Source organism: Cebus imitator, unplaced genomic scaffold, assembly GCF_001604975.1.
Source record: "Cebus imitator isolate Cc_AM_T3 unplaced genomic scaffold, Cebus_imitator-1.0 Scaffold97, whole genome shotgun sequence".
Lineage (NCBI taxonomy): Eukaryota > Metazoa > Chordata > Mammalia > Primates > Cebidae > Cebus > Cebus imitator.
The window spans coordinates 6,189,998-6,212,118 of NW_016107412.1; the positions used below are offsets into that span (position 1 = coordinate 6,189,998).

Below are 22,121 nucleotides of genomic sequence, written 5' to 3' on the forward strand. Positions count from 1 at the left end.
GACTGTCTTTTTGGAAAAGAATGAAATTAGATTCTTACCTCATGCTATACATAATTTTTAAAAAGAGAACATTTATGGGGATAGTGAAGGTATTTGTAAACCAGTTACAAAAAGTATAAATCACAAAGGCAAAATAGTGAATATAGCCAAATATTAAACTGCGAAAAAAAAAAAAACCCATCAGAAATAAAGATAGACTAGAAAATAGTTGTAATCATAATAAACATCAGCAAAAGAAAAATGCAAATAACTCCAAAGAAATACTGGCAATTCACAAATAAGAAAACTCAAATGGCTAATCAAAATGCTTAAAGAAGCCCAAATTTACCAGCAACCAGGAAAACATAAATAGGTATAAAAACTTTAAAGAAATCGTAACCCCAGGGAGGTTGAAGATAGGTAATCACACAATCAAATGATTCAACTTCTAGGTATCTTTCCTGGGCAAACATATATACATGAGAAAACCTGTACATGGATGTCCACTGCATACTGTTTGTAACAGGGAAAAGACAGGAAAACCTATCAGTAGGGGAATATATAGTCTATGTTCATTCTACAACACAGAAATTATACATAGGATATTATGATGTTGGTTATTTTTTTTTTATTAATATGACCTAATTAATGAATCATGTTAAAAACTAAGTCTGGTTATCTAAATACCTTTACAAATGGCCTTTAAAAATACTCATACAGAAAACATAGCATACCTATTTCATCTATAAAGATGATGGATGGTTGTAGCTTTATGGCAAGGGAGAAGACAGCAGCAGCCAATTTTTGAGATTCTCCATACCACTTATCAGTCAGTGTTGAAGGCTGAAGGTTAATAAATCGACAGCCTGCTTCTTTGGCTGTGGCCTTGGCAATCAACGTTTTACCACAGCCTGGAGGCCCATAGAGAAGAACACCTGGAAATGAATATGTCATTTTATTATTACCTTTAAGGAGTATTTGCTTTAATTTACATGATAATCAACAGAAAATTAATTCTTCCCACAAACAACTTTTCCAACATTCAATTCTGCTTTTATTTAATCTTGTTTATAGTAGATAAGGCAGGAGAAAGGAAGATGCCATATTCTAAGCTCAATGTCAGTTAAGAGCATGTATTTGGAGATTACAGCACCCTGTGCCCTCTCCCTTTATGAAAAGGTTCAGTTCAAATGTTCATCTTCACATCCAAATTCATACCACTTTATCAACAGTTGACAAAATCTAAGGCCCTCCACCTTCACAAGCAAACAGAGTACCACAGTGCTTTGACATTAGCCTACAGAAGGTAAACAACTTCAAAACAGATTGTGGAAAAAACCGTTTTACTGTTGCTCAAATATTAAGTTTTAGCCAAAGGACATATGCCTTTTTCTAAACAGACAATCTTTTCCTAAAAGAAACAGAAATTATCAGTCACTCCTGTTTTAATTTCCAAAGAAATTAAGAATAAAACTGTATTATTAACCTATGGTCTTCATTAACAGCATTTTGCTGCTACAATTTGAGGTAACATTTTTAATATAAGGGATCTAGAGGTTGGGATCTTTTTTGGGAAACACCATCAACTGTTTCTCAACTAAAATGAGATAGCATTTTCTAAATTTAATAATATTAAAATATAATAATACTAAAATTAAAATTTACTAAATTACTAAATTTAGTACTAAATGATTTGGTACCTAAACTTAGTGCTAAGATGGTCATTAAAATAAACCATTTACAGGCAGCCCTAACAAAAACTGTTAGTAGGCAGATCTCTCAAAATATTTGCTTAATTCAAAGCTCAACTTTTCTTATAAAACAGCATTTTTAAAAATGCCATCTATATAGATGGCACGCTAGGCTAAACTGGAAGAAATCTGGAGATGTCCAAAATTTTCTTATATATAATAAAAATAAAGTTCAAAATGAGAAGAAATAATTTTGTATGAAATTTCCCCCAAAAAAGCTCAATTTTTAAAAAAAAATAAGAAACCTGTACCTGATTCCATAACTCTAATAATTTTATTTTACACATCAAACACTTCAAAATAATGTTCAAGCTCTTCCTCAAGCATACATAGATTATTCTACTGGTCTTTATAATTACTGAAGATTCAAGTTCTAACACCAACGAATCCAAGTTTAATTGCATTAAACTAAACTTTTCTAAAGCTGACTTTTAAATTTAAATCCATAAGCTTTACCAGTACATGTTAATTGTATTTTCAAGCACTCTGAAAATTTTAGTTAAGTTTACTTACGTGCTTAAAATTTGGTTAAGTCAGTTATAATTTGAACCTTCTACTGACACTTTATTTTTGGATGGTTCATGTGAATAAACAATAAAGAATAGTAATCTAAAACCAGTTACTTTAAAGCTGAAAACATATGGGATGATTACTGCAGGTGCTTGGAATTATCATTAATTTTATCATTTTGATCACATAATTTAATGTAGAATGCATATCCATTAGAAAACTTTTCTATACACGTTACTTAAATCTCAGGGTTTTTATACTGTTACACATAGTAATTAACTAAAAAAAAAAAAAAAAAAAATTAAAATTCAAGGTTTTTAGAACAAAATATTTATGTAAAAGCCCTCCATATTTTGACTTTGTAGCTACTCTACAACTTCATAAACATATTCGGTGTTTTTAGAATGTTGTGTTTATTTCAAATTATTCATTTATCATTTTGAATATCTTCTTTCTAGTAGTTCAGTTTTGTTTCTCAGTAGGATTAAGTTTTTTCCAAATATTCCTCTTCAAGAATTACAATTAGTGTTATTAACTGAGCAGTTACAAGTGTCTGGAGTGTCTAAAGATTCAATATGCAAAGAAAGCTTTTATCTATCCTAACTTTCTGGAGATAGGCCATAACAGATAAGGTACACAAGCTGTCAATATACCCTTCTTGACCTGGATTGTTAGTCTCATAATTATTCAGTGAACTGCTTTATCTCCATTCCTGTACATATGTTACTTTACACTAAAATTCATGTTAGCTCCTCTGACACTTTATCAGTGAGCCTAGAGATAACATTATTTAGAGTGACACCTTTTCTATATACTTTCCTAAAATAGTCTCCACAGTGTTAATATTTATGATGGGTGACAAACAAGTGCTGCAAATGAATGTGAGGCATTAGGCTTGAATAATTAGTTTTGCAACCTTTAAATTAGTTCCTTGAGCTTAATCTGATACTTTTACAACCTATTTCAACAAATAAAAACTCTGTGTTTATTATCTTACGCTTCCTAGAGGTTTAAAAATTTAAATCCCTTTTTAAGGCAGATGTTTTTGTTAATAGCCTTACTTAGTAAGTGCTTACATGCAAATAAAAGATTTCAGAAGAGGCTGGGCACAGTGGCTCACACCTGTAATCCCAACACTTTGGGACGCCAAGGCAGGAGGATTACTTGAGCCCAGGTGTTCAAGACCAGCCTGGGCAACAAAGTGAGACCCTGCATCTACAAAAAATTAAAACATTAGGTGGGCATGGTGGTACACGCCTTGCAGTTCCAGCTACTCAGGACCTAGAGGCAGAGGGATGATTTGAGCCCAGGAGGCTGCAACAGTAGGCTATGGTTACGCCACTACACTCCAGCCTGGGTGACAGAGTAAGACTCTGTCTCAAAAAAAAAAAAAAGGATAAGGAAGATAAAAAGTACTGGGACAAACAAATCCAACTTTTGAGATAATCCTCATTTGCAACAAATGCTCCACCTTATTAGTGACTGATTTTTTCTTTTTTAGAGAACTATTTATTGGCTTTAATATAAAATTTGTCCTATTGGTGCAAAAATAAACATCTATAAAAATCTGCTTAAACATAAAGTTGAGGAGAATATGGGTCTTTATAACCTCAGAAAACCTATGCTTATAATTTTTTCCTTAGGTTATTCAGATTTTAAAGAATGCACCAAAACATGAAGTATGATAACATTCACAAATATAATAAAATTAACATGGCAAAATAACAATACAGAATTCAGAAAGTTTACAGAGGAAGTCATATGGTATTCAGGTGGAATTTTGTTGGAATTTTAACTGTCGTAAATTTTTAAATGCTTGGGGAAAAAAATCACTTTTTAAATATTACCATCAGTTTCTTATGGATGACATTTTCCTGTCATCAATGAGTGGTATGATGGTGTGCATTAGCTTCAACTTCATATATATATATATATATATATATATATATGCAATCTTATTGGTTACATATGGCCTGCATGGATACTGCATAATAAGTCATTCTCAAATTATCTTTTTGTAGTCTATGTGAAGCAGTGATCACTTTCAGCTCAGATAACAATAAACTATCTAAGAATAACAGGAAATTGCCAATAGCTCTAGTCTAGGTAATCTATTTCCAGTTCCAAAATGGAACAAAAAGGGATGCATCTGATTTTATACTCTGCTTCTATAAACTAATATTCAATTTATGTTGAAAGTCAAAAAGTAAATTAATGATCCTCAAAACTGTTATTCTTGATTAAAAACCATCCAAAAACCTGCCGGGTACGGTGGCTCACGCCTATAACCCCAGCACTTTGGGAGGCTGAGGCAGGTGGATCACGAGGTCAAGAGATCAAGACCATCCTGGCCAACATGATGAAACCCTGTCTCTACTAAAAAAATACAAAAATCATAATAAACTAAATGCGTTTTGTTAGGAAAAACTACAGGCAGTGTTGTTATTTCAGAAAGCAAAAAGAAATGCCTAATAGCTTTGTTGTTTTAATACAAAGAAAATGTCATTTTTGCTGTTAACTGTCATCCTCCACTTTCCAGAAACAAAAGTTATGTACTTCATAAAAATGCACAGGTATAGGCTTCAGTTACCTTTGATATGTAAATTAATCCACTTTACTGATATAGCTGCAAATTTAGAAAATTATAAGCATTAAAATTTAAACATACATAATGCTATTTTGATATTTTTAAAGATCCACTTTTTTGAAAAATCAATGTGACTAATAATTTGAGTTCAGTCTTGACTAACAACATATATCAAACCCATCTAATTTTGGCAATACATTAGATAGGGGCTTCTGCTAGAGGAAAATAAGCTGTCTCATGGAATTTGGATCTGAACGCCATAGTAACACATACATATCTCTCTCACTGTAAATTATGTACACTTCATCTTAATCACCTTTAACAAGCCTTAAGCATGACAAATATTTGCTCAAGTTGGGTGCCATGCCTATAATCCCAGGATTTTGGGAGGCCAAAGCAGGTGAAGGGCTTGAACTCAGGAGTTCAAGACCAGCCTGAGCAACCCAGTAAAATCCTGTCACTACCAAAAATACTAAAAAATGAGCCAGGCATGGCGGAGCGTGACTGAGGTCTCAGCTACTCAACTCAGGAGGCTCAGGTGGGAGGATCACTTGAGCCTGGGAGGTGGAAGTTGCAATGAGCTAAGATCATGCCACTGCATTTCAACTTTGGTGACAGAGTGAGACCCCATTTCGAAAAAAAAAAAAAAAAGAAAGAATAGAAATAGTTGAATGAACAAGAATTACACTTAATGATGCAGTTATAAGCACGTTCAATTCTTGCATCCCAAGACTTTCAAAGTGATTATGAATAAGGAAACGACTCCATCAAAGTGAAACATTTAATTTATAGTTCATCTGCAGATCAGTATTTCCTGAAATGAATCACTACATTCTAAAAATAAGATCGTTAGCAGGAAAAAAATTCACTAGAGTTGTGAAAAAAGAAAAAAAAGTCTTGGCTTGAAAACAAAACAAAACAAAAAAATCCTTGTATTATGATTGAATTTTTCTTTGATCTTGATTTTCCAAATTTTAATTTACTTGGAAAATGAAACAGAAATAAGATTATTTGAACATGTAAATACAGGGAGAAAGTTTATCTCGATTTCAGAAGCTGAAGAATGAGCAAATATTTTAAGAAATTGTTTGCCTGGATCTCAGTAACCTCTTGAGAATCTGATTTCACAAAAACTCGTCTACAATGGCAGAAAGTTTCAGTGTTTTCTAGGATTTTAATGCTTTAGGCAAATATATACCTTTTACCATACCTTTTGGAGGCTGCAGAAGCCTGGAATTCTCAAACAAATGTTTCTTTTTGATAGGCAAGATGACTGTGTCTTTCAGATCCGTAATGACATCATCTAAACCTGCTATATCACTCCAAGTAACCTGGCAAAAGTTAAGATCAGCATGAATTTTACTACAAAGGTACACACACTAAAGTAAAAAGAACCCTCCCAAAATGGCAAATATTAATCTGATGATTATACATAAATAAGTTAAAATTATGTATTAACATGAGTAAAGACTTTTCCAAGTAATAATGAAATAAATAAACTACTAAGAAACTGGAAAAGGAATTGAATAGTCAACTATCCACTATTAAAAATCTGTAAGTCAGGTACTCAAAAATCTGCATTAGCCGAATTCATTCCACTTACAAGAAGGAAATATTCTGCCACAAGAATATTGAGAACCAGCTGAGACATATTTTAGCACTGGCTGATGGGAAAGAGTTCATCAGGAATGTACCTATTCTACGGAGGATGTTGTCGAGCATCATAGAAATTAATTTCAGAAATAAGGTCTTACAACACATGACTTCTGAATTTTATCCATCAAAAGTAAACCTATGGGCCAGGCACGGTCGCTGATGCCTGTAATCCCAGCACTTTGGGAGGCCAGGGTGAGTCGACCACTTGAGGTCAGGAGTTCAAGACCAGCCTGGCCAACATGTATTTTTTTGTAATAAAAATACAGAAAAAAAAAAAAAATTAGGTTTGGTGGTACACGCCTGTTCCAGCTACTCTGGAGGCTGAGGCACGAGAACTGCTTGAACCTGGGAGGCAGAGCTTGCAGTGAGCCGGGACTGCACCACTGTACTCCAGCCTGGGTCACAAGGCAAGCCTCTGTCTCTCTCTCTCTCTCTCTCTCTCTCTCTCTCTCTCTCACACACACACACAAACGCGCGCGCGCACACACACACAGACAAAAGTAAACCTATGTTAAAACTTAACAAAGTATCTTTATAAATAAAAATAGGGCATACATATTTTCAAAATAGACAAGAAAAACCTTCGGATTCAACTTAAAAAAATGTTTTGGAAGGGAAATAAGCTAACTGAAAGAGACTGGCACAGCAAAGGAGCTGGAGGTGGGGTCAATCAGAAGCAATACTTTACAATAGATTCATTTTCTTCATACTGCAAAAAAAAATGATAAAAAGGGAAAGTATAAACCAGCAGCCAGATCTGAAAAAAAGTAACTTACATTGTCACTGCAACAAAAAACTAAGTCTGTTAGTACAGACTTATTCAGAAATGAATATAGGTAGGGTTCCAAGAAGGTGCCATTGTAAATTTATAAATCAAATTCAAACACAGGCTTAATTCTAAGGTATGTGTATGTTTCTGTATACATAGCTATTACAAGACATTGCAGACTTTTCTAGATTTGGAGATGGGGCTATTTCACTCTACTTATTTATACCAATATAACATTAACCTATTAGGCAAATATATTCTATTTACAGAATTTATAAATTTATACCTGTTGTTACAAAATATTCATATAGGATTTTCTACATTGTATCAATCTGATCCTCAAAATAATCCTTATGAAGTAGGGAAAGCAGGTATTATTATCTCTGGATTATACATGAGGGGACTCAGACTCAAAGAGGCAATCATTTGCCAAGGCTATGTTATATTACGAAAATTTACATTTAAACTCCATAAAACAAATATCCACATGACTTAAAACAGTATGTTTTATATACCACAAAGGCAAATACATAAAAGTACAAGTTTTACTAAATAAATGTGTACAGAAAAGAGTTAACAAAGTAGGCCTGAGACTGTTATCCTTAGAAAGGCATACTTGTAAGATTGGCCCTTGGTTGGCATGTGGAAACTTAGATTTCAGGAGAGTCCCACCAGTTCTTGACAAGAACAGCTCACTGTGCCTAAACTGTTTGTGCAAACAATATGGTTTATGGTGAAACACCCATTTGCCTTCTGGGAGCCTAGAATTTTGATACATTTAAGGGAAGAGGGAATCTACGTAATCAGCCCCTTATAAAAACCTTGGGGACTGAGTCTCCAGTGAGCTTTCCTGGTGATAATATCACACATGTGTTGTCACAACTTGATACACTAATTAAGCACTGTGTGTCTCCACTTGGAATCTTGTGCCTCACTTCCTTCAGACTTCATCCTGTGCTGCCTCGCTTCACTTTGCTGATTTTGCCTTGTATCTTTTCAGTGTAATAAATCATATACAGGAATACAACTATATGTTGAGTCTCATGATTCAGCCAAAATTCTTTGGTCTAACACAAAATGTTAGGAACCCCCCAAGAAAAAATCTTAAATAAGATTAAAGATACATACATGCATATTCAGAGGGTCTACTAGATGAGCAGCAATACTCATTTCATATTCTGAGAGCTTCACATTTTTCACACCAATTTGCTTCATTAGTTTTTCTGCCTAGAAAGAAAAGAATAAGCAACCTCCTTTGGTTTGATAGATAAAAGCACTTTGAAATAGATATATATGAAGTCTAAAGAGCAATGAACAGATATACAAGAAATTTCCAAGGATATTTTAGGTCCCTTGATCTTAGCCTTCCCCATTGTGAGCTCTCAGGTAAAGAAAGGATTTGAGGCTCCATTCCACAGAAACGAGGGAAATTTAACCACCTCTCAGGAAAAGAAAACAGGGTATGTGACTGAAGAGATCATGTACTTCCAAGAGGGGCTCTCGTTGTTTCATTGAGACTCTAGGATACAACTTAGTTTCTCTTTCCTAATAAGACTATCATGACAGGTACAGGTAAAATGTCAAGATAAAAGAGGAGTTAAGGAGGACAAGAAATGTATAACTGAAGTTTCTTTAAACTGGGTATCTGAAATAGATGTCCAGTTTCCTTCAAATCAATGCTGGCTAATAGGGGAAAAAACTATATCTACAATAGGTGGCCATACATATCCCATTTTAAATTGCTCTGATATGCTGCCCCTTTTAGATAAATGTCAATTCCTGGGACCAGGCAATCCGAGTCATAATAAAAATAACTCTAAATTAGAAGTATATTTGCATATATTCTCAACGCAGGGCAAAATCAGCAGTAAACCTATTAGTCCTAGAAATACAACAAAGCTTTCAATTAACATAAAGATAATGAAAAACATTTACTGAGTGTGCTAAATATTATGCCAAAATACGGTAAAAGGATTAACTTACTGACTCCTCAGAGCCAATACTATGAGAAAGGCATAATTTTTCCCAAACACAGAAAAAGAAATTGAAGCTTAGCATGGTTAAGTAATTTGCCTTTGGTTAAAAGCTAACAAACAGGAGAAACAAGATATGAATTCAAGGAGTCCAACTCTAGAGTCCATAGTTAACTACCACACATATTTGCTCTGATTTCTTCAATTTTAAGATTGGAGTTTGTAACCACAAAAGAGTCTTTACAAATCTATACATAACAAATTCACATTTCAATTAAGTGAACATTTTAGAAATGAAGTGGCTCTGTTATATCACATTTTCCAAAATTTTGGTTTACTACATTTTCCTAAAATGCTAAAATAGAATATTGTTCTCTGTCCAGAGTTATGACTGCTCTAAAAGGGAATTCACATCACACAGCATTTTAGAATGGTTAGGACATTAGGATAAATGTGTTTAATAGCTTTTTTTTTAAGTACTATAGGGGCCAGGAATGGGAGCTCACATCAGTAATCCCAGCACTCTGGGAGGCTAAGTCGGGAAGACTGCTTGAGCACAGGAGTTTAAGACCAGCCTGGGCAACATAGTGAGATGCCATCTCTACAAAAAATCAAAAATTAGCTGGATGTGATAGCATACCCTGACAGTCCTAGCTACTCTGGAGGCTGAGGCAGGAAGAGGACTTGAGCCCTAGAGGTCAAGGCTACAGTGAGCCATAATCATGCCACCGCATTCTAACCCGAACATGAGAGAAACCTGTCTCAAAAAAATTTTTAAAAAGTGCTATGAACCACATCAAATAACTAAATAGAATAAATCTCCTGTTTATCCTGCCCCTGTAAAATCACTGAATCAATAACTTTTTATAGATTCCTTTATCTCTTTTAAATACTTTCTCTTTTATTGCCATTAATCATTTTTATGTCAGTTATAAAAGGTATCCTATTTTAGCATCTGAATAACATTTACTCATTTTCATTATGCTACAGTAAATGTGAAACCCTCCCACATGTGTTCTTTTTAAGCAATGCTCAAAGACAGCAGTTTTCCCAAGGGACATTTTGCAAAGTCTGGAAATACTTTTGGTTGTCACACTTGGGGGTAGGGTGATACCAGCATCTAATCAGTAGAGGTAGAGATGCCACTGAAATTCTACAAGGCAGAGGACAGCCTCCATTTTCCCATCCCAAAGAATTATTGGCCAAAAATGTCAATAATGCCTGATCTGAGAAAACTCTGTTTTTTTCCCTATTAGCTAGTTTCCCTGAAATTTTTACTCTATGCCACAACAGCCTCTTGATTTAAAGAATAGCCTTTATTTCTTTCTGGAACTTCCTAAACAAAAATGACAAATGAATGATAATGCTGAGTTTATATAGAGATAGAAAATGTTATCTTGTCAAATTTATCTAAGGTCTCTTTCCTGCAATAGCAGTCCCACTTTAACAACATCTTCAGGTTGTATGCACAATATACCACTAACAGAAAAGAGAAAAGGAACTAATGATTGTATTAAGCACCTATGCTATGGCTGGCACTGTGCTACGTAATTTACAATCAACCCTTAAAATTAACCTGAGAAGTAACTATGATTATCCTTATTTAGACGAGGAATTTACAGATCAGAGTAATTAAAAGAAATGCCAATATTATACAGCTAGGAAGTGATGTTAATAGAGCTCAAATACTGATTTGTCTAATTTTGAAGCCCATATTCTGCTAAAACACTAATATTCCTTATTTGAGAGAACATAACATGGCTAGCAAATAAATGAAAAGCACCGGAAAACACACCAAAACTGCCACCAAACAGTGTCCCAGGAACAAGTTACACAGTTACCTGGTTTTGACACTTTTAAGTGAACCATTAGGATGTCTTAACCAGAAAACCAAAATTATGATTGGACTACTGTAAAAATGGCATATGTTTATACATGCTTTCTTGTTTACAGCTTACTGAAAATTATATTTTCAAGTCACCATGGTTTGCTTGTTTTTTAAGTGGGTCTCTCCAAGTGGTTGTTTCTATAAGGGAAAATGAGTTGTTGGGGAGTGTATGTAAGCCAAAGAAAAGAGGAAAACTTACTTTTTACTGTATACCCATCTTTCGTTAACTGTTCCAGGTGATTTTCTACCCTTTCACATTATTTTTTTACCCTTTCATGCTATTTCATTTTTTCTTCATGTAAAGTATTATTTTTTCAAAAAGATTAAAAAGTGGAGTAGGAAATATTCAACTAATATTTTTCCCTGGAGTGAGGAAGGAAGGAAAGCAGCAGCAAAGAAAATACTTATGAGCTAACACTCATTTCATTCAGGTTCTGAAAGATTCATAAAATTGTCCTTTTGGAAGAATCAGTTTAGAAAGCTAGACATGTCATTAACAAGTATGAAAACTCAGAGATAAACAAATTAAACCTAAGTTAGAAACAAGGACAACCTCTGATCTGTTTACCAAGGTCACAGCTGAAGTGTTCCAATTTTAAGTGTAGGCAGAGGAATCACTGATATAAAGCTTTTTAAAAATGCATTTAAATGGGAACTAGCAATGATTCTGAGTATGTAACCGTGTTTATATGTTTGGTATAATCACTTATCACAAACTTATATTAAAACTCTGGAAAACACCTTCTTCCATACATGTGGAAGCAGTGATACTCTTTTAGGGTTCGTGTACTTATATCTCTTTCCTCTCATTTTACCATATGTATTCTGAAAGTTCTTGGGTAAGATGGCTTTGTACCGTGAAAGGAAAATAAATCTTGGGGCCCCTAAATCACTAAGCTAATGGGAAAAGTGAAGCTGGGAACTGCTTAGGGCCAACCTGCCTTCCATTCTATTCAAAGTCACCCCTCTGCTCACTGGGATAGATTTATATCTTATTGCCCACTGTGGAGAAGCTAATAAATTAAAAACAATGCAACCATTTTTCTCTTATCTACCTATGACCTGGAAGACCCCTCCCTGCTTCAAGTTGTCCTGCCTTTGCTTCGTGTTCCAGGCAGAACCAATGTTCGTCTTACATATGTTGATCAATGTTTCCCATCTCCCTAAAATGTATAAAACCAAACTGTGCTCTGACCACTTTGGGCACATGTTGTCAGGACCTGTATCATGGGTGCGTGTACTCAACAATGGCAAAATAAACTTTCTAAATTAACTGAGACTTGTCTCAGATATTTGGGGTTCACACTTTGGTGACCATGAAGGGATTTGGAGTGGAGGTGCCACTGACCTTTGACAAATCTCCTATTGGTGCTTGATACCAATGTGAGCTAACTTTATGGTTCAAACCAATAGTACTATTTGCTAACGTCTGTGAGTACCCCCTCCAGAGAATCCCTAATCTCTCAAAATTTGGTGAAGACCTAAAGTTTATTTTGCTATACAACTCCCTTTTTTGGAGTTGTACTTGCTTCCAACAAGGATGGCAAGATTTCCTGCTTCCATGATGATAGAAGGCAGGTAACTCGTTCACGGAGTTTGAGCTCACTCTTAGCAGGGAAGATAAGTTCGACTTTTTTCCTGCTTCTAGGATGGTAGAGAGCAGTCTTCAGCCTGAGACCTATCCCTAGGTAAGTAGCTGAACTGGGGTTTTATCCTGGATAAAGTTTAACAACTAGCTGGTCTTAATTTCTCCTTACCATTAGAGCTGTCAGTGATCATACTGTTTGGGTTGTTGTTGCTTGTTCTGGTCTTTCTCCCATCGGATTTGACAAACTCGACTTGGTCAAACCCGAGTGAGAATTTCAAATTATGCGTAACAAAGCCTCTTTAAGTTGGCTAAAATTCCTCACAGCTGCAAAAGGGAAAGAAAAAAAAAACAAAAGCAAAATTCCATGCCTTGATTTCTGTGTTTGCTTACTGTCTTAAAAAAAAAAAAAGATGTTCTTTAGTTTACTTTTCTTCCACCCTATACCTACCTCCTTCCCCCTTTGCTATCTGTAGTACCAAAAAATCTAGAGGTTTGTAATGACTTGAACCCATTTAAAGAATTGAGAACAAAGGCACCACTCACCCCTTTTGGAGTGTTCTGTTTTCTTTGTGGAGCTTCCAGAGTCATGGGCAGATTCTTCTTAGGTCTAAATCTCTGTTTTCCTGTATTGCATGACCTGACCTCTTTGGCTTGAGGGTACCAGAGATTACCCTGTACCGTGAAACGATGTGACCTTGGTGTGTGTAATGGTGAACAAGAGCTACAAAGTTATGGGTGGCTGAGCAAAGCTTACAGGAAGTGGTCTTGGCTTTTTTTTTTTTTCTCCCAGGAAGCTGCTGTTTAAGGATCCTGATTCTGCTTCAGAGATGCATTCTAAAGGGTCTCCTCTATTGCTTTTTCTCCCAAAATTAATCACGATTTGGCATTTCTGTGTGCAATTGCATGTGAAACTAAACTGTTGTTTTCAAAGGTAAATGAAAGACTGTGTTTTCTCAGCTCTGAAGAGAAAGGGTATTTTGTTCCTCCCAGACAAAAGGTACCCCTGGGTGACCAGGGGCCTAGTTGGAGTGGATAGGGGGTTAATCTCCCTCAACGTGCAATGGCCTTACAAGAAAATTCCCAACATAAATTAATTTTTAAAAAGGCTTGTCCAGGAAATGCAGATAAGGCCTGATCACCCCATGTTTTGGGCTCTCTCAGAGGTCATGGACCTCTGGAGAGAGAAACGGAGACACTAAGAGGGTGGAAACAACTCAGTGGTGACACACTGTGGAGTCCTGCCCACAAACAGCACACATCAATCCACACACAAAAACCATGGGCCACAGCTCAGTTCCTCCTTTTAACAAAAGGTGGGAAACAATCTAAGAATGAGGAGAAAACAAGAAGAATGATCCCCTTTCAAGCACTCCGTAGGTTTTATGGCACCTCTACTTGCCAGAGTTTATATAAAATGGAAGTAACATGGTCTTTGTGCACATTTGCATGTAGGAAAAACAGTGCTAAGGTCGAACTGCAAACTACAGAGTTTCTACGTTCTTTTTTTCTGTCTTTCTTTTCTGCCTGCTTTAAATCTTCTGTTATTTTTCTCCTAAGATAAAAATCACTGTTTGGATCTAACAGGTAATTTTTATTTATTTATTTATTTATTTATCTATCTATCTATCTATCTATCTATTTATGCAAGCCAGTGAATTTGTATTTAACTCATGGCTAAAGTTCTGAGGAAAGCTATAGGATCTTTCTCTGTGTGTGTGTGTGTGTGTGCGTGTGTGTATGTGTGTGTGTGCGCACATGCACATGTGTGTGTTTAAAAGGCCTTCATAATTTCCATAGCTTTATGGCAATTAAAAACATCTTAATTTCCCTCTAGCACACTACATTTTTTCTCTCCATACTTTATGGTGTAAATTTTGCTATTTGATTTGCACCTGAGTTGTTTCCTTTAATATGCAAATTAAAGGCTATTTAGCTGACAGCTGCCTAGGGCAGTAGAAAAGTTGATCAAGAATTTGATCTAAGTCTAAGACAGGAAAGTAACGGTTTTTATGACTATAATATGTACTTCTATCAGCATGTCTAATATGTATTTGTATTGTGTACACAACGTTTCACTACTGAAAATATATCAAAAAGCTCTAACTAATTGGCTTAAGAAAATAAAAGTGCTTGAATCAAATACTTTATCAAGAAAAAAGAGAAGACTAGTCAAATGCTTTTTCGAGTTTATGTAACTTAAGTAAAATCTTTAATAAATAAACTAGCTTTAAAATTATTGGTAAAGTCATATCAGAAATGTCTTAAGAATTGCCAACATACATTTTTGTTTGCATTTATTAATCAAGCAATTCATACTTATCCCTGACAAATATTATAAGGTGTCAAAATTTGGCATAGGGATTAAAAACTATAAACTCAGCCCCAAACAGAATGATCTTTGCTTGTGTAATTGTTAATAAGACACTGATATTTAATAAAAATAGCTACATCTTGAACTTAGTTAGATTACCATAACTTCTAATCTTGTGGCTTTAGGTTTTGTAGTACACAGGTAGTAAGGTTTGTTTTGGGAAAACACTGTTACCTAATGTCATCTTCTCATAAATTTGCCCTACCTACCAGTTTCCAAACCTCTATAAAATATATTTTGAGTCTTTGAGGTATCCAGTCAAATCTTTGATTCATTTTTAAGATGTCCTTTTTCTTTTCTCACATAATCACAAAGTGCTTCCTACATTCATTTGTGTTAGTCTATTCCACTCATTTCATTCCTTTTGCCACCCTCTTATTCTAAGTCTTTGCCAGGACTGTTGTTGTCTATCACCAGCAGTTCTTGCTTCTAGTCCCTCTTGACTCCTATTCCTTTTACATATACTATAAGGTAGATTATCCTTAAAACATTGCTTTGCATATCAGCCACCCATTCAAATACATTTAATGGGTTAAGACTGCCTACGGAAGTCTTCAATTGGTCAACAGCTTATGTATGTATGTATATATGTATGTATAGATGTATATATTATGTAGACGGCGTCTCGCTCTCTTGCCCAGGCTGGAATGCAGTGGCCCAATCTCAGCTCAGTGCAACCTCTGTCTCCCAGGTTCAGGCAATTCACTGCCTCAGCCTCCTGAGTAGCTGGGATTACAGGTGCCAGCCACCATGCCCGACTAATTTTTGCATTTTTAGTAGAGATGGGGTTTCACCATCTTGGCCAGGTCTTGAACTCCCGACTTTGTGATTCACCTACTTCGGCCTCCCAAAGTGCTGGACTTACAGGTGTGAGCCACTGCACCCGGCCTATTTATTTACCTATTTTTTGAGACAGAGTCTCTCTCTGTTGCTCAGGCTACAGTGCAGTGGTGTGATCTTGGCTTACTGCAACCTCCACCCCCTGGGTTCAAGTGATTCTCATTCCTCAACCTCCCAAGTAGCTGGGCAAGTGCCACCACACCGGCTCATGTTTTGTATTTTTATTAGAGATGGGTTTTCACCATGTTGGCTGGACTGATCTCAAACTCCCAACCTCAAGTGATCCGCCTGCCTTGGCTTCCCAAAGTGCTATTGACTATTAAACAATAGCATGTTTAATAGTTGGCCAGAGATGTAGGGAAGAGAGGAGAAAGGGTAACCAAGAAGCTATAGCCCTTGGCCGAGCAAATCCCATTTCATCCTGAGTAGTTTAAACACTGGTAAATTACTGTGTAATAGGATAACACTAGAAGCAGTAAGCATGCCTCCTTCTCGGTTGATGATGGACTTCTAAAATGCTGTGTATTTTTTATCAGCCTCAGTCTACCCAACAACAACAAAAAAGGACTGAGGAAGGAAAAAACAGTGCATTCTATTTAAAACTGTCCTTACCTATCCTAGAGGCCAAGCTCTTTCATGAAGCCATCTTCAACTGCCTCAATTATGTTGACTACTATTTTGTCTAAAAGCCACAGTTGCTGTCTATACTATTCAATAAGCAACTAGCATATGCTACTTATTATAATTGATATTATCATAAACAAGTCTTGTCTCCCTATCATGGGCACTATGAAGGACATAGTATCTAATACTTCATATACCTGATATTTAGAATACTACTATACACATAATTTTCAATGAAGGCTTAATATGATGGTCTATTCATATAGTACTTAGCAACTACATTCAGTTTTCTAAAAGCCAAGGGGAATAAAAAGACAAAATTCTCTTTAAAAGTCACACCTCTGCTTTTTAAAATGCTGAAACAATGTAACTTGTAATATTCTGACCTCAGACTTAAACTGACTTTCAAGATTCAAGTGGGACAAAGAAAAAAACCTATACTTAGGTTGACAAACAGATATACTCAAATTAGTTTTTTTGTTTTGTTTTGCTTTGTTTTTTTTAAATCTACCGTGGTCAGACTTCCTAGAAACTTACAAATGGGCTGATAATATAATCTAGAACTTGAGTCAACTATTTTATAATCAAATTCAAGGAATAAGTTCAGAATTATCCAAAGTGCCTTTCAGATATATACTTACGGCAGTGTTTATAAACTTGTGGTTTTCACTTTTTACTGACTTAAAGGCTATACATAACCCATTGTAAAACAGTCATTTATATACATCCCTATTTCCCACACTAGCCTATAGCATTTTGAAAGAACAAGATTTACTAATACTTTTTCTTTGGTACCAAGCAGTTGCTAGGAACTCAATAAATGTTTATTGAATAAATCAGTCACAACTCACAAGACAGATCTAAAAGTCCATGAATATCTTATTCAGTTAATATAAGACAAATTATATCATAAGATACTAAGATATAAATGTTTTAGCTATTATTAAAAAACAAAAACAAAAAGGAGCCAGAAGGGAAAAGCCACCTAACAGCACAAAAAATTTGTTAAGACTCCTTTAAGGTTTTTATTTTTTGACGGCAAATAGAAACCAAACATATCATCTTAAAAAGGAAACGACCACAAGAGGCAGTAGGTGAAAAGTTAAAAACTACAGCTTATATTAATAATTAACAACTTTTAGATCGATCCATTAATTAGATTTTAATTAGCTTATAAGTTTTAGACTGAGAGTGTGTTTTTAGTTTGGAAGAGAAATATTTGCTAACCACAAGAAAAACGATCTTCAAACATTTCAATCATACCTGTTTCTGAGCTTCTACTTTTTGCTTTCTGGTTGGATCAATTGCATCTACCATCCATTTGATAGTAAAGTATGTTACTGCACCAAATATTGTCAAACGGAAAATTAAACCAACAACTTCATTCCGACTCAAAGGACGAGAAAAGGCTTCAGCATGTACCATCTTGATTGTTAACCTTAAAAAACAAACAGAAATGTCACTAGGTAATAACTATACTTATTAAAATTGGGCGACTAACAAAGTAGCTTAAACTAATCAAGAAAATCTAACTTCTAGTCAAATTAAAATATTACCTACCTTAAAAAAAGTGTTTCATTTTAAGGAGAAATGGATTTTTAAATGTTAAATAAACAAACACATTTAAAGTTCCTCTTGCAAACTGAAGTAGACTAGAAACTAAGATTTATTTAGTAGTAGAATTAATCATTTTATTTGAAAAATACAGTAAATATCTTAAGGTATTTACTCAAACAGCTTTAAGGAACTATTTCAGAGTCTAGGAAAGTATCAACTATAATACTAATCCAACTGAAGAAAGGCAGTCCAACAATACTAACGTGATTGTAAGAACTTCTTCTACTAAGTGTAACATATGCCAGGTAGTTTTTGAGTGAAATTCAAATTGTAAACTGACTCACTTTTTCTTCACAGCTACTTTTAAAGGTTTTCAAGGCCTGCTTAAATGTAAACATGCCATTTTCTCAATTAACAAGTGGCATTAAATTTTTTGAGCCATGCTATTGCTCCCAACAACCCAGCTAAGTAGGAAGCAATAGAATTTAGAAAAATCATGAACTGAGACAACCACTACAAGAATATAGCACTCACCCAAGCTCAAGAGAAATAAATGAGGCAAATGTGCCTACTTTTACATATATATCCCTGAACAGCTTTATCAATCAAAGCTAGGCTTACAGGAGACATACACTCCTCTGTCAAAGGCAATAACCACCTGGAAGAATAAGCTTGCTAGGGATGATACGACTATAACACTTGGGGAGATAGGATCTTAGCTTCAAATAATGCCATTATACTCTCAGCACAGGAATGTGCTGAATGCTATGAGATATATAAGAAAAAGAAAATATATATTTGCACTCACATAAACATGAAAAAAAAAGAATGTGTATGGCTCAGCAACAGATGAAAGTTAAGTACTGCATAGATTAATATCCATGGTCCTTCCAGCTCTAAAATTCTCTTCTTACTACTACTAAAAAGCCTCTTCACCTTCCTTCCTCTAGAATAGCTCCAAAAATTTTTTATTTCCTTTAATTGACTTCACCTCCACTCAAGGATATACATTCCTAGCCTTTAATCAAAAGACTCCCAAGTATTCCCTTTCCAGGATTCCCAAGCATTCAAAACTATCCTAATCTAGAATCTAGCTGAGTCCATTTTAAGCACTTTATCTTTTACCCCTTTTCAAAGGGATGCTCACTAGCATCCGAAAATCCCACATATATTTTCCCTTCAGAATATCTGTCTGGTACCCTGAATAGGCCCTTTACCCTCATTCATCTAGGGTTAGTCAAATTCTATCCAAACTTCAAAAATCAACTTTATCTGCTCCATAAAGCCTTTCAAATCACATGAATCTTCTACAGTATTCATTTTGCCCTATTACACTATCTTAAGAAATGTCTTGCTTTTAATCCTTATTCAGCTTTTGAGATATCTATTCAACTAGAGTTTAAATCCTTATAAACAAGATGTATATCTTATCTACCTTTATAATTGTCACACAAAAAACAGACCTTTATAATTGCCACACACAAAACAGAGGCTATTCAAAAATTATCTGTTCAACAGATAAATTGCAACTGAAGAAAACCTCCCATTCAATCATTCCAACAGAGTCACTGCCAGTCTTCTAAAGGATTTCAGAAAGTTAAGGTTCCACATTTCTCCATGACTAGCAGCCATTCACTTCACAATAATTATATTTAAACTTAACAACTAAATAATTGAAGGCCTTCATTTTGGAGAAAGAAGCTTTGGCCTAGGGAATGTTAAGTGACTTAATTCCTTCAATTAGCACTTGCTGAACATCTATGATGCCCACTTTATACTGGATATACAATAATCGTTAAGATACCACCACTTTACTCGAAGAACACATTGCCCGGCTATTATATTAATTATAAAGAAAGCAAAAGAAGCCAAAAAGGAGAAGGTACCTTACTGAAATCTCTCATGTAACAAATCAAAGTGTGCTGTCTTCCATCAGCATGGATTCCAAAACATGGGTTATACAATGTTTCACTTCTCAAAGAAGTAAAAAACTGACTTTTCTAGCCTTTAGTCCACAAAGTTGAAAATGCAGTTGAAATGTGTTATATCACTATGTGGGGATAATTCATAGATGAAAATAACTTAGACAGGATAAGGGTTTTATTAACTTGATCTATAAAAAGTTGTGGCATTCCAGTAAAATGTTTTCATTTGTTTAGAGTTAGTAGTGATAAAACTGTCATCTCTCGATATTCATTGAGCTACATGAAGAAATTAGGGCTGTTATGAGCACATCTCAGTTATCAAGATAGTAACAACTTTTAATCCTATAAAAGGTCAACACACAAAACCTGTTTATATCTTTCCCAATTCTGAAATGATTAATGTAGTACAGTAAAGACAGGTCTACTAAGGCCACCTGTAAAATAGTAGTCCACCTTTTAAAATTACTTCAAAAATACTTCGATGAAACTGAGACTTCTTTGGTAGACTATAACTGTATATACTTTATTGCACACTCATGTATCATTCATTTGGTATTGATATACCTGCAATGTAAAGCTGTTACAACGGCAATACCATTACAGCAAACATAAAGAAAACCAACAGCAGGGAGTATATTTCAATTCTGTATAAACATTAGGTTCAACAAAATGAATCCTCAAATATGTATATATACGATGATAGTGCTGTATGCAACTGAGAAACATCCCAAAACACAGTAATCTAGAGTTATTTGTTAGGCAAATATGGTATCAGGTCGTTTCATTTTTAGTTCTCCATTTCAGAGTGGAGAACTCTAAAATCGTACTATCTATGAGCAATTTATTAACATGTATAGCATTCATAGCATAACATTCACTGTAGTATTTCTCTCCTAATTCACTGCAGTATTTCACAAAGGGTTTCTCAAACTCAAAAGTCCCAGTTTTGCAGACATAAAGGCCCTACGAATACAGCCTATGACAATGAAGGCCTGCCAATCTTTACAAAGAGGGCAGGTTATTATTAACTTATCTTCTGTGAAAGCGTGCCCAGCCCTGAAGAACCGCCTTCGATTTTGCACAAGGTGGTGGCAGCGCCTGTGCAACAATCAGACCTGGTTCATTCCAGCCGCCTTCGTCTAAGTTCGCCTGGTTCTGAAGCCTTCCGGGACGACCCAAAACCCCCACAGTGACCAGGATGCCTACAAAGATTCCCTCGGGAATGGCTCGAGTCTTGAGGAAGAGCTAAGCAGACCCTAAGGGCCAAGGCTGGGCCGGACGCCAAGGCGAGGCCCAGGACGCCCTTGGAGGTTAATCCGCTCGATACTAAGGGCTGCGGGGCGCTGGGGGGCGGCACTGAGGTGGGGCGTGGGAGAAAGCCGGGGTGACCTTTCCTCCGGGGGCTTCCAGGTCTCAGCCGATCCTTAAAGGACTTCAGCAGGATACGACACCCATCCCACGAGGCCCCACGGGAACCCGCTACTCACCCAGGAGCAGAATCAGCGGGAACAAGTGCCCTGAGCCGGCCTCGCACAGGAAGGAAATGCGGCCTGGGAGAGAACGCTTCCGGTAGGAGCCGCGGCCCACCCCCTCGCACGGAGCATGCGCAACCCGCGGCCGCCTGCTAAGAGGGGGCGTGCTCCCAGGCTTAGAAACGGTCTGAGGGCTTGAGCCAGAGTGTATTCGCGCACCCGGCGATTGCTTAACCTGCTACCTGCTTGACGGTGACTTTCTGCGAAGCCAGCGTGTCTGCGAGCAGCATTCGCTAAGGCTCTGAGTTTAACAGATTAAATTTGGGAAGGCGCTTATCACAAAAAGTCCCTGCCCTTCTCGCGGGCTCCGGACACAACCCTGACAAATCGGGCAGCCTTCTCGAGAGTGCAGGAATGCTCCGCGCACCCTGCAAAGAAAATCTCTCTTTCTCACCACTCTGTGCAAACCCTCACGCTGTGGCCCTGTGTCTGTACTGTAGCAGAAACGCAGAAGCTCATGGCCACCCTTACCCCTCACCCCAACCCCTAACCACCACCCTCCCATCTCCCTTTCAGTTCTAGGGTGAGCTCACACTCCTCCCGCATCTCTGGTAAGCACCTGGGGGTGGTG

At 36.2% G+C, this 22,121-nt stretch overlaps 1 protein-coding gene across 3 annotated transcripts in view; it reads right to left on the reverse strand.

Moving 5' to 3' along the window:
• Positions 1–21,617, reverse strand: part of ATAD1 (ATPase family AAA domain containing 1) — a 55,596-nt gene extending 33,979 nt beyond the window's left edge. The window contains exons 1-5 of one of the 3 annotated variants that reach the window (XM_017536372.2): positions 21,506–21,617; positions 17,800–17,974; positions 8,381–8,479; positions 6,038–6,158; positions 714–914 (exon numbers count right to left, since the gene is read on the reverse strand). In XM_017536372.2, the coding sequence (XP_017391861.1) occupies positions 714–914; positions 6,038–6,158; positions 8,381–8,479; positions 17,800–17,961 (583 nt within the window). In that variant the 5' untranslated portion in view covers positions 17,962–17,974; positions 21,506–21,617. Of the gene's footprint in view, positions 1–713; positions 915–6,037; positions 6,159–8,380; positions 8,480–17,799; positions 17,975–21,133 lie in introns of all 3 variants that reach the window. The other 2 variants (XM_017536374.2, XM_037741283.1) reach the window with 2 other exon arrangements.
• Positions 21,618–22,121: the final 504 nt, after the last annotated feature.